Genomic DNA, 18,878 nt, shown 5'->3' on the forward strand with positions numbered 1-18,878 from the left:
AGTCAGTGGCCCTACTGCTGCTGTATATTCAGAACGGCCAAGCGTTTTACTTGTACAACAATTTTTGTTTCTTTTCTCCAGTTGAGAGTCTCCCTTTGAAACAGCTTACAGGTCTCCACGCGGGCATCAAAACGCATGTTGCAGTAGAAGTGGAAAAGCCTGAATTCCGGAGGTTCTGAGCAGCAACTATGCAGCTTGGAGAAATCACTGGCAATAAAGCTGCAAATAAGGGCAAGGTGCATCTAAACAGAACTTCCTTCTCAGCTTAAATGATTTTTCAACTAAAGATGTAAAATTTCAATTCTGCACACTCCGAAGCACATGCTTGTAGAATTTCCTGGTGTAAACATCAACTAAAGCAAAAGGGAATCTGGTCAAAAGTGCAGTCCAGCCAGAAGTGGCCAAAATAGTAATAATTTTTTTCAACAGGCTCCAGGTTTTAAACCCTCTCTAACTAGCTGTAGTTCAGACGGACCTTCATGGAGACTGGCAGCCCCTGCATCGCTACTACTGACTCTGTTGGACAGACCTTCAGAGCAGCTGGAGCTGGCTGAAACAGAGACCTGGCCTGCAGACTTATGGCAAAATTTAGATTATTTATTTGAGATTTTTTTCCTTCATGAGCTGCTTGACTTGTTGGTCCTTAATTTCTTCCAGCCTGCCCTTCCCCTTCCTTTTAAGTAACCTTCCCAGCTCCCAAGTCTCATCTATTGTGCAGGTATTGGTTACCGCGAGGCTGAATTATAATATAATTTACAGAAACCTGCTGGCACGGGCTATTTCTCTTGTCACCATCAAACGAATTTGTCAAGTCCTCAGAAACATCTCAGTTGTGCTTTCGTGCTGTTAAGTGAAAGAAACAACCTTAAACCTTTCAGCATCTGATTAGCTTAAATGAATTAACAATCTTACAAACAAACAGCAGCATCCGATTATTTATGCACAAAGGGCACCTGGCTTCTCAGACTTGAATAAAATCAGAGCTGCTGCCCAGCTAAATGAAATATTGATCCCCTTTTTGCAGAGCATTTCTCAAACCTCTTGCAATTGGAGAAAAAAAAATCAGAAATTTACCACTGCAGATTCCATCCTTCATGTAAAATCCGTGTCCGCAGCTGGCCACACATAGCCCTGCTTTTAGCATGTGTGATGTGTCTTTGCAGGACAAACAATTGTTCTCAGCAGCTCCCCAGCATGAGGAACAGGACTTGTGACAAGCTGTAGGAAAGAAAGTGAAGGAATAATGAATGATGAACTTCCAGTTGACTTTTCAAAATAAAGAGTTGGCAGGATTCACTTTTTCGCAATGTTTCTTCCTCATATTCAGACATTTACACTGCTTCAGTACTGCAGGCTTTTGAGTTCTTCAGGAAAGGAAAAGAAAAAGAAAACAAAAAAAACCCATTGCTTTGTTATGTTAGTATTTTCATCCAAGCTTACACCTTCATTTTGTACTTGCAAGATGACATACATCAGTTATTTCTGTAGCTGTAGGGGTGTGCAGGTAACTAGACAGGAGGAGTGTTGGTAACAGTATTAAGTCCTGCTCATCATGGTGCTAGGAGCTGTATGAGCACAAAGGGAAGGGAAGGGTAAAGAGTCCCTGTCGTGCACTATTTAAAAATAAGCCGACAGCCAGATCCTTGTAGTGACTACTGACAGGAACAGCACTTCATGAACAAATAAGGAATCAGACTGCAGGGCTGCAGTCAAGATCTTGCAAAACTAAAAGGAAGACACATCTTCCTTCTGAAAATGACTCCTTCTGCCCTTCCAAGACTCTGCACCGGACTACGAGACACTGGCTGCTGGCTGTTGGCTGCTCCTGGCCAGGCAGGCTCCTCATGTGCTCAGGCTCTGAAATTCCTCAGGACAGGTGAGCAGTGGGTCCCAGGTACAGTACAGTGCAAGACTGCAAGCCTTTTCCCTTACATTCCCAGTGGAAGAGAAGGGACGCTCCTTTACTGAGTTTAGACATCAGACATGTTTCTCTCAGGGTGAGCCATGTATCATGGTTGGCACACATTGATATTCTACATACTCCTGAGGCATACCACGTTTTGTGATGCAGGCCACAGAAATGCCCCTCCCAGGCATCTCGGCACAGACTCAAACAGGCAGAACAGAGTGATCCTCGGGCATGGTGAGACGTTACAAGTAAACTAATAACTGCACGGAGATCAGTTCTGCCTCCCAAAGCAAGTGTTGAAGGAGCAGCCTTATATGAAACTGTACAAATTCAGCTGTGGGGGAAATTCAGCCCACACCGTGGTTAGCGTTTATGGAATTCGTGGAGCAGACACGTTAAATCCTGTGCTACCAGTGCTTGCACGAACTGGGCAAATTACAATTCTTTTGGTGATTACATTTTTTCTTGATTACACCCAAATAGGTTCTAAAGACGTTCTTAAATGTATTATTTCACAAAGAGGCATGTACATGCTTGTGTTCCCAGACCAGGGCAGATGGGAGAAAACAGAACTTTATGATATTTGCCCTGTATCCCTGAACACATCTAAAGCTGCAGCCACCCAAGAAAAACTCTTCTGCAAGTAGTCTCAGCATAACAGGGAATCAGCAGACACAGCAGCACCTCACTGAGGAAAGCAAGCCGGTACTCTCTAGCAAGCTTGATTTACTTAACTCAGAGCACATTTATGCATGAAGCAGTAACACGAACAAGCGTGTTCCAACCAAAAAAAAAATCCCTAAATGAGAGACAGTTCAAACTCCCCCCAACAGCAGGTGAGACTGAAAGCGTTTCCGTTCCAGGACCAGGCCTAATGTAGCAGGGCAAGTCCAGAAGAGATAATTTTGCAATATCTTGACTGCAGGCCAGCAGGCAGCCATGAACACTACTAACACCTAAGTTTACAGTAAACAAGAGATCACCAAAACTCCCCTCTTGCTCCTGTTTTGCCGGGGTTTTATGCTTTTCTGTCTCCTTGAGGCCACAGTTGCTGTCTTGTAAGTAGCTATTCCCTTTCCCCCTTTTCACCTTCCTGCATCTTTTTGCCTTATTTCCGATTGTTCCAGAATATTGTGGCCTTTCCGGTTCTTAGACACTTCTGTGAGGCTGGTCTCTCATGAACATGCTGGGCACCCTGCATCGCACAGGATCTCGCCTAGTGACTCCTACAGCAAGGTGAACTAGCACAGTGCCGGCACTATCAAGTGTATGGAATTGTGGCTGAAGCAGAACCCGATGAGTACCAGACATCCCATTCCAAGGTAAAGATTGTGCACGCTCTTCTGTTCCGATCAGTAATTTCCCTTGCTGATAAAAAGCTGCGTCTCACTCCAGCTTGGATGATTCTCAGGGCATGTCTACACTCGAAAGTTAACTGCAGCATACGAGTTCCTGCTGTAAATTCCTAAGTACTGAAATGGCCTCACTTCACCTTCCAGCCAGGAGTGTTTTGCTTCTCTCTGAGCACACTCTAATTTTTGACACCTTTTTAAGAGGGTGGACATCAGGACTTGATCTCCTAATAATAGACTTCCCACAGCACAGCCTTGCCCCCTTAATGTTAACCAGCCTAAATACGTTGACACATCTGAAGATAGCCACAGTACTGCAGTCCTCATGTCCTTGTGGACCTGGTTATTTGCAAAAATTCTCAAGTCCTCTCCAGAGCTACTGCACCTTTTCAAGACAGACTTCTTCCTCTTGGCGGCCTGCCCTCCAGGCTCTGTTTTTAAACAGACACCCTTGCATACAGCTGCATTAAAAATGCACATTCGGTGGAAGCAAAGTCATTTGGGCAATTGTGCTTGGCTCTAAGGCTCTCCTACCTGCACTAAACCAGCTGCTCTCGACTACTTCCTCACCTCAGTCTCTTCTCTCATGCAGCTGCCTCAAGTTGTCCCTTTGCATAGGTCAAAATCACATCTTCAGCCCCCCAGCACCACACAGTTGGCTGGGTCTAGGTTTACCATAAACAATACCCGTGCAGGAAGATCTTCGGCATGGCTGTGCTGACTTTCCAGGCTCTTCTATGGAGATAGTGCCCAGCAGTGCCGCCTCTCTGCCACAGTCTGCGCCTAGCCATTCTGCTGGACTTTTGTCTCCACTCTCCTCACCCGCAGCTGATCACGGAGCAAACCACCCTCCCTTCTGGCTTGCCTTCTCTTCTGGCTCTGGCTCTCTTAAGCCTTTCTTATGGAGATATGGGGCTACAGAAGTAACCAAGCAGCGGCCAGGCCATCCCAGCCCACTTCTTCATTCTCTGCTTGCCAAGTGAAACCCACTGCAAATGTTGCTTTAAACACAGCCATCAAGAAAGGGAGTGAGACAAGAAGAAAGAGTGCTTTAGGCAAGGTGGGCTAAGAGCACTCCCGGTGCCACACTTCTAGTGGAAAAGCTGGAATGTCTACACTCAAGCCAGGTACACCTTCCAAACAGCACAGTCTAGCTGTTGCGTTAAAATTGCATGTCTTTTTAGATGGAGGATGACTTCTGTGGTATCTGAGACATGGAAAGGCTGCAGTGAGAGAAATATAAATGAAGTGCAACCTATTAGAGGTCATGAGACTTCCTGAGAAGTTGCAGTGAATTTGGCAGAACGCTTTGAAACGGAGACTCTCTGCTCCCCAAGCTAATGGACAGGAGAGCAGAAAGGGACAGAAAGGGAGTGGATTTAAGTAGCAGGGTTTGGAAGAGGAAAGAGAACGGAGAAAGACTGTAACCAGGTTTTTAGCAAGTCAGGCACGTTTAGCATTTGGAAGCAGAGTAAATGACTCAAAGTATGGTACAGGTGACAATTTCCTCGGGTGGGCCAACAATAAAAGCATCTGCAGCAAGAGACCCAGGTCAGAGGCACTGCTCCCATCATTTGGTCTGCCTTGCAAGCCTGCCCTGGGAACAGGCTCCACTGACACAGTCATTTCTGTATGCAGGGTGGCAAGCACCTTCAGGAGTTATTAACTGCCAGTCTCCAGATGACAAACACACACAGCCTCATTTGTGTCCTACAGATACAGTCCTTCACTTCTTGTGCCTGCAGCGACAGGCACCAGGCAATTTATTTTCACATATCTTGAGGATTGTTTTGTCGCTAAGTCCAGCGACTACTGAGTCTCAGCCAGTATCTGTACTCTGTCTTGCCATCAGGAGGTCCAGCCACAGTTGGGAGTTCCAAAGAAGGGACCCCCACCCTTAGGATTAGGTTCACGTGGCTGGGGCAGCAGCCCCAATCCATTCCTGCCCTCTGTTTGCACACCCACACACATACACACCCCTGCCTGCAAAAATTTGGCTCTTTCAGCACTGGACCACTGCCAGGCTCAACAGCTGCTCCTTGCCCAAACAGCCAGTCCCCAACTTCACTGAAAAAGCAGGGGAAAAAATAAGTATTCACTGGGCCACTGTCAGCTGAAATATCTTTGCCTGCAGCAACTAAGTGGATACCAACAGCTCTGTGCTGTGTGGCAGCAGGAACCACCTCTAACCTGTCCTCCTCACTGGGAGCTGGGCAAGCTCAGCTTAGTCATATTCAGTCATTCATTCTCAAGGTAAGCCTCTGCCACCAGGATATAGCAGAGAACAACAACAGGGCATGAACAGAAATTCGAGCGCTTTGCTACAGAGTGGGCTGGGTCTGTTAGTGTCAAGTTACACATCTCAATATTCGCACTTTGGGAGATCAAAGCAGAAACACTTGAGTTCTGCCTAGGCTTTTGAATAATCCTGAAAACATAAATAATTAAGTTGGAAAAATGCAATGAGAGCGCTGAACACTCCAAGTCCTTCGAGCCCTGCTGTTTTACCGGGCAGATATCTTTTATTTTTCCTTCATTTTGTTTTGGCTTTTGGGGTTTTTGCTTAACTGACTCCACAGCCTGTTTCTGGCAAGGAAAACCTCATCTATCACTCTGCCCTAAGCAGGATTCCAACTGATCTATGATCATTAAATACACTGCTACGTACCTGAACCTGCCACCTTTAATTCTCAAACCTCCTTTCTTTTAATGGTTTCAATACTTTACAGAATGGAGGGTGGGGGAGAGTAATAACCCAGGTGTAAGAGTAGAACTGCAAAAAGATCAAACAACTTCAGTCCAAAATTCAAATTAGATTCAATCAGAGTAGACGTTATTAAAAATGAAAAAAAGGAAAGATGAATTCATTGTGTTTTGTTGTTGCAATGCAGACAATAACGTCTCAACAAAAGGATGAATTAAGTAACCAGTTCTTACAGGTCTTTTACAACTCCAAAGCTAATTCCTCAAGAGATACTTTATTGGAACTATAACAATTAACACAATCTCCTTCATCCCTTCGGTGATTTTGGAACACGCTTATCACAAATGTTAAAACCATTATGAGAAAAATATTCCTGAACAGTTTAAAGCCAGTTTGGACAGAGAGATTACACATTTGTAAAATGGAGAGCATAAAAAGAAAGGGTGAATGGAAATGAATTATGATCTGTGTCTGAAATTTAAGGCTTTCTCCACTGGTTTTATTTTATGCAGAAAACGCAGCGAGGCAGAACTAAAGCAAATTGGTTTAATTCCCTTGAGGAAACAGGAACAAATTTTCCCAGCAACTTTCAGCTACAAGCATGCGTGACTGCAAATTTGGATGGAATGTACAATCAGTAATCCACAAATCAGTAATAAAATGAAACATTAGCCTTTCCCTATTACTTCAGCAGTACATGGGCACTGCCAGTTAAGACAGCAGGAGCAGGTGGAAAGGAAATGGTAAAACAAAACCAAACGGTAAAATAAAATCAAATGAAGTAGAAGATTATTTGATACTTAAGACTACATATTAATTTTTCTGGACCTTTTCCATTTATACATGCACAATGGGGCCCTAGACTACGGTCACTGCTGGAAGGTAGAGGTTTTTCAAAGTTTCAAAACCTGAAACAAATAATTGGCTCTTCAAGGCAAATCATATCAGGAAAGGAAGCTGGACTTAGAATCTGAAGGGCTTTCCCCTGAAATCTGCCCAAAGCCCTAAGCCTGTATTTAATTTTAAGCGGGAGGGCTAGTTCCAAAGAAATTAAAGTGATGGCTCAAGGAGTTAAGCCTGTGCTCCAGTCCTTTGTTGAATTAGGGCTACAGAAAGAATTTAAAAAATTCTAAAAAGGCCAACCCCAAGAGGAGAAAAGTGTTAACTTTAGAGAAAACAATAAAACTGTCGGGAAGAAAAAACAGCTACCAGTTTGGACAAAAGTATGAATATTCCAAAGGAACAGGGGAAGTGCATAAAAACACTGTCATAGGTCCATCAAAAAGAAATCTGTAACTTCCCAATCTTAATCTCAGTCTTTGAAATCACACAGATATAGGATTTAGACATATCTCAGTGTTGTGCAGAATTACTAATCTACATTGTAAATATTTTTCCTGAGAACAGTTAGCCCAACCAACTTTCAGGAAGAGAGCACTCTATGAAGGAAATACATGGCAAAGCAAAGAGAAAAACATCAAAACAGTATTTTCTGTGATTCCTTCTGGCTCCTACCAAACCCCCATCCCTCCCAGTAATTCTCCAAACACGTCAAAGTACTGTCTCTTGAGAGATCTGGCATTAGCAGCTGCAGCTTAGTCTGCACTGAACTCAAAGAAAAGCCCCGTGGATCAGATTGCCAGGCATGGCTGAGGGTGTTATATCCTTACTAAAATCAGCGCATACAGCCTTGTTCTACCCTGACACTTCAATATCACAAAAAACACAGTCACAATTCCAAACGGGAATTCTGTATTGAAATAGGACAATGGTGAAAAACTAAAACTGTGTTGTTCAAGAACAAAGAGTTTTAGACCTCAGTGGAACTGATCCACTGAGGAATTTAAATGAATATTACCCCAACCAGTGAGCATTTTTACACAGTATGACTTCATCCTCCTTGCTTGTTCACTCCTTGCTTTACTCTACGGTAAACATTAACACCTATGTCAACAGCAGATCCCTCAACTGAGGGCATATCTAAGAGCTTGGGTACAGCTTTGTCTGCTGTCTTGCTACAACAGACTATCACAAAGTCTTTTTGTTTTTTGAGTTACCTGCGCAGAGGAGCTGATCCTGAAAGAACCCCTGCCCACATGAGGTCACACACTGCCCATTCTTCAGCAGCAGGGATGTTTGGCATGAGGAGCACTCAAATCCATTGGTACAGGATGAACATGTTTTGTGGCAGGCTTGCAGTAGAAAGCAAAGAAAAAGAAAGGAGCATTAATGCCAAATGTCTGGAGGCAGCAAGACTGCCCTGCTCTGATAAAAGGAGACGGTTCACGGAGTACCTCTGTTTAGTCCGTTTCAGTCTGGTCTCCCCATCACTATCCCTCATAAAACATTTTTGTCTCATTTTGACAAAACAATTTGAGGATCTACATTTTTCAGCGACCTCCATCTGAAACCTTTTAAAGTCATAAGCCCATGCAGTAACGATGCAGTGTTTGCCTGAACGCTTTTCCAAACAGAGCCTCATGGTCTGTTTTCACATCAATGTGAGACGGCAGGAAGCAAACCGGGGGGCAACCCGGACAGTAAGTCTGTGGGATCCTAAAAACAAAAGCGCGGCAGGCCAGTGGACAGACAGTCATCTGACAGGATAAAACCCCTTGCAAGGGTTACCTAAGCAAGTCCCCGCATCCTGGTAGAAGCCTGATTCACATGTCTCCACACAGCGTCCGTTCTGCAGCTGCCTCCTTGCATCACGGCAGACGTTACAGTGATCAAAGGACTGAGAGCAGGTCAAACAGTCTGGGTGGCACTCGACTATCACAAAGAAAAGATACAAAGGCAAAAACCACCAGCAGTGCTTTCAGTCAGGAAGGCAGAAAACAATGCATACTCAAAAATCAAAGTAAAATTCATTACTGGCTTCTGTAGGTGGCTCAAGGTATATTGGTTTTTGAGTGTTTTTCTTTCAAAATGACACGAAGACTTAAATATCACGTCGCTGCATTCTAGTATATTGGGAAGGTATTGCATAGACCCGAGTTTTCTAGCCTATTGATAAAAAGGATATTCATTGTCCACATTGTTTCTCAGCAGCAAAAATTTTAAGTCATCAGGAATGAATGGCTCAAAACAACCTGAATTTGAGTTTCCTTCAGCCACATCCTGCAATGAGGAGAAGAGTATGCCCACATCAGGTGGCAGATTTCCCTCCGCCCCAGCCAAAAGCTCTATGTCACAGCACTGCAGCAAGGTATTTTGTGACCGTAGGTGCTTTTCTCAAAGAGCATGGCTGGTCTCTCTGCAGAGACCAAGAGAGGGACTAAAACTTCTTAAATGCTGAGCTGCTTTTGCTTGCTGAAAGAGAAGCTGTCTGTTCCTCTCTGAAGAGTCAGCAAAAAGAGTCCAGATTCTAAAAGCTCTCCTTCATTTACACTAAGTAACCTACAAGTTTCCAAGGAGGTGTTCCTAAGGGAGGAAATCAGGAGTTACAGAAGACAGACAGTTAAGGGTAACAATGAATCCAAAATGAAAACAGGAGAAATGAACAGGAGGTTCTATCTCTAACCACTTCCTTCCAGTAACTTTCCAAAGGCACATGCAGCCCCATCCTTATTTTCTGACAATGAACTGACTGCTCAGAGAGGTATAGAATGGCTAATTTTTCCCTAAGTAGGGAAAAATTCCCTCCGCTCCAACCCAAATAATCACAGCAAGAAGGCTCAGTTGCTGGTTTTCACATAACTATAGCTACGTTTACAGCTAGATGCTCTATGCCAGTTGAGACTGAATAGGTTCTTTCTGTGTGCTTCTTCCAGCATATCTGTGAGAAGAAGCAATCAACTACACTGGCTTTATGGAAACAGATGCATTAGGTACTGATGTCTCCCTCCTCCCATAATTTTAGAAAATGGAGGTCAGCTCTGCAAAAGAGGCTGGATTTTGCATTTGTTTCTCTGTTTTGCATTGGAGGGGATGAGAGAGAGACAGAAACACAGGGCTTCAGTAAAAGAAATTTCCATTTACCTTTTAAGACACTGAAACGCGGGTTTAGCTCTGTATGTCCAATACAATGACTTCAAAGCCTGAATTTTCCAAAGTACTACTATTCCAGAAGAGATCAGGTTCTCAGGAGTAACCACTATATAGTGGCACCTCTCGATAAGAAAGAGAACAGATGGGTGCTGAGAGCACATTGTAATCTATCCTCTCCTTGGCCGTCTGTGCAGAAGCTGCTCTCTTTTGAAAATCCAAAACAATTTTGTCTGAACTGTCCAAAAACCCATTTTCCTCACTTTTCAATTTGTAATGCTTTGCATTTTTATTAGCCTGCAGTAAATAACAAGCTTGAAAACATTAACATGGCAAGTTTGCCAAGCCACTCCTGCAAATGACAGCATAATTAACTGTGAAGCTATTTTCTTTTTACTGAGATAAACCATTAACTGGAGCACCAAAGTTAGATGAATGCAGCAAGAACAGCTACCAACATGAAAAATCAGCAAACCACAGATAAAGCCTACCGACTATGAAATGTAAATGAAGAACGACAACATCCTGGAGAAAAATGAATTTATATGCAAAGTTAACATATATAGCAAAGGCTATTCTAATCTTTCCCAACAATTATTAACCGGCAGTCATTCAGCCCCAGGTGAGCTTGTGGCATAAACGGTGTAAGCAGGGTCTTTCTCCTCCTCCCTCCCAAGAAATAATCATGAACTCATAAACTTCCAAAACCCTTGTTAAGATTCAGAAAGTAGCAGCCTTCTGCCTTAGAAAACTTCTTGTGTTGAAAAAAAAAAGGAAAAAAAAACACAAAACATTTTCAGAGACTCTTCTGCCAAAGGAAAACTATGAAGGGTACGATCTAAACCAAGGGAAGTCAGCAGCAGCCTTTGGATAGAGTCCTAAACATCTCCTGAAACCCGAATTAAATTATATGGAAACCGGTTAAATAGCAAACAGAATGAAGTAAAGACAAGTTAAAACTCAACGTAGGTGTCAGAACAACGCTGATCTAACTGGGAAGCGAAGGCTGCAAGGATCCCAGACCACCACCCGTGCCAGAGGCAAACACAATGCGCTCCCACCCAACACAAGTGACGGTAAGAGGCGATGGACCCTGGGTTTGTACCTGGCTCGCAGCGTGGGCAGCACTCCCCTTCCACCTCAAGAGCCAGGCTGCCCAGCGGGCAAGGCGGGCAGGAGTGCTGGAAGCAGATCACCTCTGTGTCCCGGCATTCACATTCCCTGCACGGCCCTTCTCTCCACGTCTCTCCATCCTGCACAGGACAACACCAAATGGCCAGCTTTAGTATTCCGCTCCTCCAGCACAGCTGCCGAGCTCTGCCATCAGGCTGAGTCTGGATCCTGCTTTGGGCAACAAACACCTGGCTTGCCAACCAGCAAGAATTCTCCATTGCTTATTGTCTCAACGTTAAAGGAGAGCCTTTGCATAGACAGGGTGTTTTTCCCATGCACAGAAATCTCCGGATAAACTTACAGGCTACATCAGTACCAGTAGTAAATTAAACATTTCTGTGACTTTTTTAGCACTGAGGCCCACTGACATGGGACTGCCCACCTCTGTACAATTAACCCTCCTGCCTTCTAAAACCAGGCAGGCTGCAAAGCGCCAACCATGAAGGGTCCCTGGTCCATGGCAGCTTGGCAGCTCCTGAATACATTCCCTCACAACATTCCCTCCAAAGCGGGATGTTCCTCAGGTAGCAGCACACACCTTCTGCTTCTTCACCTACTTTGATTTTCTCTAACTTGCATCATTTTCTCACATCTTGAAAATCTGCTGCCTCACTTGTTTCACTTCTTTTTCACAGCCCAGTAACAAGTGTTTAAATCTGCTTTGAATCTGAACGTATACCTGTTATCTGTTCTGAATCTATTTATTTGCATAATGACTTACTGGGTCATTATAACCTTCTCCTCTGTTACCATTCATCCCACCTATTTGTCGAACTTTAAATCTCTTTCTAACCTTTGACAGCATTTTACATCCTCTCCTCCTTTCTCCTGGTGCCTTGTCTTCCATCACTTTCAAATCCTAGTGATTGAAGAGGTACCATCTGCTTTCCTCAGGATCCAGCCCTCCCGCCTGACACCTTCCTACTTTTACTAGTTGGCGAAGGGGAGAGATCTCACACCCACTGTCTCCCTGCTGCCTGCTGCAATCAGCATCCCTGGGTCTGCTCTGAAGGGCACAGAACCGGCCCTCAACAGCTGAGCCTCTGCTGGTTCCTTGTGAGGAAGTCAAAAGGTGGAAAAGGGTCAGCAAGCATTTTAAACTCCCAAGAAGCTTTTGTGCCCGTTCCTCTTTCCAAAAGTGATAAAGGACAAACAGGAATAAACCTGACATCTTAATCTGTTTTACCTCACTTGGGTCAGAGAGAGAGATCTAAGGAAGAAAAGGGAGGTACTAGCATTGGGGGGAAAAAAAGGAAAGAAAACCAGCCTTTCTCACACATGTTGGCAAATCGCAGCCATCAGGACCGGTGCTTATCTGTCAGAGCAATGAAAAATCCATTACTGGTATATTTCAACCAAGAAACCTAATGCTTCCTTTTTTTTTTTTTTTTTTTTACACTTGAGAAGGAAAGTTTTTCCTTGAAAATATTCATAAAATAATGCACTCCTGTTGTTGTGAAAATTATAATCAGTGGCTATACATAATCAGAAGGCTATACATTGCCTTTGCTTTGTAGCCTCCACTGTGTAATATGAAAGTCAGGCATCTTAAATGCCCATGAGATGCACAGGAAACCAATGGGTACGTATTTTAAATATTAAAGAGGAATGATTGACGATACCACACAGAAGAAAGCAAGGCAAGTTTAAATTCTGAAGCAGATGTACACTTTATAAACAAGCGTGTTTTGTAAATTCTAAAAGTAGTCTGGAGATTATATTAGTGGATCAGTCTTCTGTTACACTTGCAAATAATAGGCTTTTTGGAACTGGAGAGGCAGAGCCGCTTCTCCAAACTTTACGAGCAGAACTCTCTACATGCTCCAGAGTACCAGGATACTCACATCTTTGGCATGTTCTCTGTAAATACAGTAACTATTGCTTGAAATACATTCAGGACAGCACTTCCCCTCTAAGTGAATTAATTCTTCACCCTGTGAAGAGAAAGGTTGCAGCAATTCAGACGGAATCAACACCACCAAAATACTGTGGAATGCAGAGAGAGAACCGCTCTTGCCCTGGAATGCAATCTTCGATATCTAATTTCACCTTATCTCCTCTGTATTCTACTTCATCTCTGCATGTACAGCCTAAAAAATGTGCTTAATGAATGCTGTAGTTGCACAACAAACCCCAGAAAAGGTCAGGAAATTCAGTGATAAGGCCATTGCTTCATCCCTAAATCCTGCAGAGAAAGAACCCTCTGAAATAAGCCACTGAAAATACAGAGAACAGGAATGTCATTTCCACTGTGAATTCTGGGGATTTTATTGGACCACCATCACGATGTCAATGCATAGAAACTTGCCTTCGTTTTCAACATTCTATTCTTTTCCTAAGACAACAGGCGAGAAAACTTCATGACAAATTTCCAAGCACATGCTCTATTTATCCCAGATGGAAAAAGCTTGTTCTGTTACAACTCCACAGAATTTGCCAAGATTACTTTGGTTTGAAGATAAGAATTTATAGCAGGAGAAGGGAATGGAAGTGCCCTGACTGGTCACAACTTTTTCTGCTTAAGTGGAGGCTGAATATTTACAAGAAAGGGAGACTCTGTCTTAAGGAGCCAAGACACAGCTCAAAAAGAAACAGCTTCAATGTCCTGACAAGTTTCTCACGTATGCTAAACACAGGCAAGAAAACACCACAATAACAAAAGTTACAAATAAATGTGTAAATTAGATATTTTGGTGCCTTGAGCACTGGTTAAATCTTTCCCCATTAAATGTCAGTGCTGATACCCATCCCAAATCTCTCTGAGCATTATCTCCCTAATTTTACAATCAGCGCAATTACTTCTCTATCACAGGGCAGAGAAATCACGACTGTTTCTTCACTGTTTGCAAGGGGCCCATATACCCAATGAAGCCGCACAGCTTTTATTGGCTTCCATTTCAGCACATGGCTGCCTTCTTTTGGGGGCTCACCAAATTCAGCTGAGCACCAAGTTTACTCAGTAGCTTTGCTGATTTACACCACCCGAGCATCTGTTCCAACATACAGGATATTTTTTGCCATTCCACTTTGGCACATCTAGCAGTTCGTATATGTAAACTATTTTATACCTACACAGTGCAGTAATATCCCAGTCACTGTTACTTTAGCTAAGGCAGAACAGCTGATCCAGGCTGCACAGGCAACTTTCATACGTTTCTGGGAATAGGTAAGAGAGCAGAAATCATACGGTTTTTACTCACCTAGGACCACACACAGCCTAAATCTTTCTCTGTTGGTTCTACACATTTTTGCTACTTAAATTACTACTTCAAAATGCCATTGGCTGTGGTTGGATCTCATGTCACTGCTATGTACTGTAAACTCTCCCACTCCCATCCCTGCCCACGTCCCCACCCATACACATAAACACACACTGTAGGAAAATGGAAAAAAACTAGGCATTGAACACAGCTCTCCTAGCCAAAATAAAAAAGCAACCATGCTGCTCTACCAAGACTCAGAAGAGGGAGAGACTATGCGAGATAACCAGGCCATTTGTGGCTGTGCTGGAGAGAGATTATTCATCACATTTCTAGGTTGGGAATGCTGAAAGGTGGTGATGGGCTGGGAGGCAGAAAAGGGAAAAAACATCTTAGGTAAGTCTCTCTCATGCTTGTACACATCTACATCCACATGCACCATCCATAACTCCCAACTTCCTAGCTCCGCTTCTTCAAAATACCAGAGTAACTCCTGCAGGCTACTGCCTGTATGCTAGTCACCATGGCACCCTGCAAGATCTGTTTTATGACCCTGCAGGTGCTGGGGTTGCCAGGGCTATATTCAAAGTAGGTAACCAGCACACCATCACAGACCTGCTCAGGTAGGCTGCGGTGGCCCCTCCACACACCCGTGACCCATCTTCCTCAGAGAGGTATCTCAATGGTCTCACTAGGGTGCTTTCTTAGTGGAGGTTTTGGGAAGGGGGCCAGCAGGACTACGTGATGCTCTGGCAGTTTGAGCAGTTTTGGTTGAATGCATCCACTTCAACACCCGTCACTATCCCAAGCCTGCCACATAACTTCCATTCCTACCTCATGAGTAACCTGCTGAAAATGTTTTTTTTTTTTTTGAAGATTAACTAGAATCACCACAGACACTTTCATTCTGCAGTTGCTGGACAGGTTTGTTTGAAAGGGTTTAAAAGCTAAGCCTTTGCCCTGTCCTCATGTAATACTGCTATACTATGTCAAGCTGTCCAGGATTTGCAGTTTAAATCTGTAGCCTCATTACACTTTAAATAGGATGATGTGACCAGAAAATTAATAGTGCCTTGATGAAGAGATGAATCCAAATGCTTCTAGCTTCATCTCAGCTCTGATTTATTGATGCAGGTACCCACAAACAAGACCTGCAACTCAAAGAGGAAAAGGCAAGGGAAAAAGAAAATAATTTATTTGTTTTTTGAGTAAATATTTTATTGCATTAAATTAACGTGCACCTTGTACTACTGAGCTAAACTACGACTGCAACTGTGTTGAGGAAGCCAGTTTATCTTGAGGGAAGCCATGCAGGACTATAAATCCTTGGGCTAATATCTTTTATCAAGTGGGACCATAATTCTTGCCTACAACAGAGGACACTGCTTTCCTCCTGTTGTCCTCCCAGTAATCATGTTTCATTGAATTCAGAACAGCAGCCGCTCGTACCCTGAGAAATAATACCACTTTGCTAGGTGCTCAGGCTTCAAACTGGCTGGTTACCTCTGACAGCCCAAGTTTGCAAAAAAGCTGCAGGAGTGATGGAGCTGCTTTTGAACATCCCCACCCCATTACCCCCCGCCCCCGTTTTTAACTCTGCATGTTAATATCTTCAGCTGCTGTCCTGTAAAACATTCCTAGCTTTTCTGAATAATGGATTCCTCATCAGAATCCAAGGCACAAACATGAATATTAAATCATTTTCCCTACTGAGCCATGACAGCATGCCATCATCATCAGCGTAAATGATCCAGTTTAGAGCCGTAAGCATGCAAGCGGCTGACTGAAACAGATGCAAGTGCACAAGATTTTAGGATCTATCCAACAAAATCTCTCCATGCATTTTAAGATTACATGATCATGAGCAGTACTGCACCCGATGACAAGTTTGGGTCCCACGCTCGATGCATTTTTGTTATTTAAAAGGCACAGCCTCGGATGAACTAGCATATGCTTTTCTTCCTACATGATCACCTCTGCATGATGTATCATTTGGGATCGTGTGTGTAGATTCTAACTTTCTGGGCCCCCCATTAAAGCGATCTAATCCAGCGAAGCCATATGTGCACAGCACACCAATTTTGGCTGGAATTCAGGCACAAGGCAAAGGTGCTGGCATATCAGATTTATCATGCAGACAGAGTCTCTAGAAAAGCACTGTCAGTGAGAGAAAAGCCCCAGAAGGCTACAATTCCTTCTCTTCACTGACTCTGTGCAGTTGTTGGGATAAAGCAGATTTTAGCCTATCGATTAAAACAGACACAGTGACCAACACCACAAAAGTCTTAGCCCACTGCAAAAAGGCAATCCAAACTAATTGTTAAATACAGCCAAAAAAGTTTGTGCGTGCGTGCGTGTGTGTGTGTGTGTGTGTGTGTGTGTGTGTGTGTGGATGATGGAGGGAGGAGCATTCAACCCTACCTAATGCCTTTTCTATATCCATTACAGAGAAACTACAACATAACCTGTCAGGAGATTTTTTTTTTTTTTGGAGTAAACTGCACTGGGAATAAAATGCCTTACCAGTTTCACTTCTATGCCCAGAATGGCATGGAAAAAATGGAGAAAAGTGGAACGCTGCCTTCCACAACCAACGAAAAATCCACTCTAGCATACAGAGGGAAGATAAAGAGAATGCTTCTTCAGCTGTGACCTATCTCTGATCTATACGTCTCTTCCCACGTTCAGCTCCTGGTAAAGCCAGTGGTCACTGACCTATAAGGCGTTGGAGCCTCCATCTGCAGACAGACAACAGTGTGGGAGGCAATCCAATTAAATTAGGAACTGATTCTCACTGGCTTTCTTCACAATGCAAGGCTGCTGAGCAGCCAATCTTGCACGGGAATACCTAAAGCTTACTCCTGTTTTCTGTGAAATGCTTTCAAGGAAATTGTACAAAACAAGTCCCGAGAGAAGAGCAAGTTCTCTGAGTGCCTCAAGATGTCAGTCAAGAAAGAAGGAAAAAAAGGTGGGAAGGAGAGATCACAGGACTTGAGGGATATATTTGGAAAGAAAAAACCTTTCTTACCTTGGCACACTCCACTTTGGCACACTCCGCTTTCTGGCAAGTGACTTGCCCTCCATCACACATGCAGAAATCACAGCCAGTACTATTCCACATCTCACTGTGGTACCTGATGGCGCCATCATAGAAGCAGTTTCCCTTGGCAGAGACGCACTTCTCACAGCACTTCCCAGCACGCTGCACTTTTTTCTCCCCCTACAAAACATCCATGACCATTCAGCAAGACTCTCTGAACCCTTTCACAAGGGCACAGTGACACGTGGAGTCAGGGTATCAGAGCTGAATGATTTTTAACTACCTTCTCACATGTAATCGAGTCACATGTTTCTCTTAGACATCTGACTTCCCCTCGGTGACATGCACAAGAAGTACAGGCATTTTTTTTCCATTGTTCACCATGCTGTTAAAAAAGAACATGAGAAATGTATACAATTGTTAAACACCCTTCACAGATACCCAAATTATCTCCAGAAATCTATGGTTTCTTCTGCATGTCTGTATGCAACAGCAAATTTTTCTTAAAAAATGCTTATAACTACATGATCAGGAACACAAAGAAAAAATATGAGGTCCAGATGACAGAGGTGTGCATTTCAAATCAGTTGTGAGCCAGTGACATTGCTGAGGCCCTAACTGATACTATCAGCAAAAAATAATCATTAACAGTAAATCCCACATACACAAACATTCCTTAAGTAATTCATTAAATTAATTCCAGGTCATACAATGAAAGCGATGAATACTTTGACCTTCATCAATGCTTTTTGCTTTCCTCCTTCAAAAAAGCCTGAGAAGAGAGTACCTAATCTGCTTCAGCCTGCAAATTTCCTTTCTGCTTGCCAGTCAGCTCTTATCTAGTCTTAATTTCTTTCAACTCTTCTGGCTTTCCAGGAAGAAAAAAATCAACTGTCGTACTAAGTTATCAGTGCTGACAGAAAGTCAGATGTTAGGGAGAAGAGAAAGAGAGATGTGCCAAAACCTGCAAACAGCTGGCTTTCGGTGTGGCTTATCAAAGGTTACCTGGTACACTCTTCCTGACACCGAGCAAGGTTTTGGAACGCATTCTGGGCAGCATTTTCCAGGTGACATAACCATAACTTCATCCTAAATAGAAAGCAGGAGAGACAAATAGAATAAGAGCAGGAACAGTTAACATGGAGCTCAGCATCACTGCCTGGATTTCCAGGCATTTTACATCTGTGTGATAACCCACCGTCACTCAAGACTTGATTTTGGCTCCAGTATTTGGGGCCATCTTTTCCCTGTACCTCTTTCTCTGGGCTTATTTGGATGGTAATCAAGGCCCAGATATATAGACACAGATAAGGCACACACCACAGAGAAAAAATATACATACACACATATATTCAGATATACAAAGTCGTGAATACACTGGTCCTTCATATCAATATAGGAGTTCCTGAAGGCCTCAGCTCCATCGGTTCAAAATGTGTGTGCAATTTAACTGCTATAATTTCCCATATATCCATTGATTTATAACGGACATAGCATCATTCACCAACAACTT

The 18,878-nt window shown here is 43.4% G+C and overlaps 1 protein-coding gene across 2 annotated transcripts in view; it reads right to left on the bottom strand.

Annotated features, from left to right (window-relative positions):
• FRAS1 (Fraser extracellular matrix complex subunit 1) overlaps positions 1-18,878 on the bottom strand; it is a 184,378-nt gene that overhangs the window by 88,471 nt on the left and 77,029 nt on the right. Inside the window, exons 7-15 of one of the 2 annotated variants that reach the window (XM_068941184.1) lie at positions 18,371-18,454; positions 17,649-17,750; positions 17,354-17,545; positions 12,970-13,059; positions 12,393-12,440; positions 11,058-11,205; positions 8,594-8,737; positions 8,023-8,157; positions 1,075-1,218 (exon numbers count right to left, since the gene is read on the bottom strand). In XM_068941184.1, the coding sequence (XP_068797285.1) occupies positions 1,075-1,218; positions 8,023-8,157; positions 8,594-8,737; positions 11,058-11,205; positions 12,393-12,440; positions 12,970-13,059; positions 17,354-17,545; positions 17,649-17,750; positions 18,371-18,454 (1,087 nt within the window). The remainder of the gene's footprint in view (positions 1-1,074; positions 1,219-8,022; positions 8,158-8,593; positions 8,738-11,057; positions 11,206-12,392; positions 12,441-12,969; positions 13,060-17,353; positions 17,546-17,648; positions 17,751-18,370; positions 18,455-18,878) is intronic. The other variant, XM_068941185.1, reaches the window with a different exon arrangement.

The sequence above is a fragment of the Struthio camelus genome, chromosome 4 (genome assembly GCF_040807025.1).
Source record: "Struthio camelus isolate bStrCam1 chromosome 4, bStrCam1.hap1, whole genome shotgun sequence".
In the NCBI taxonomy this organism is placed as follows: Eukaryota; Metazoa; Chordata; class Aves; order Struthioniformes; family Struthionidae; genus Struthio; species Struthio camelus.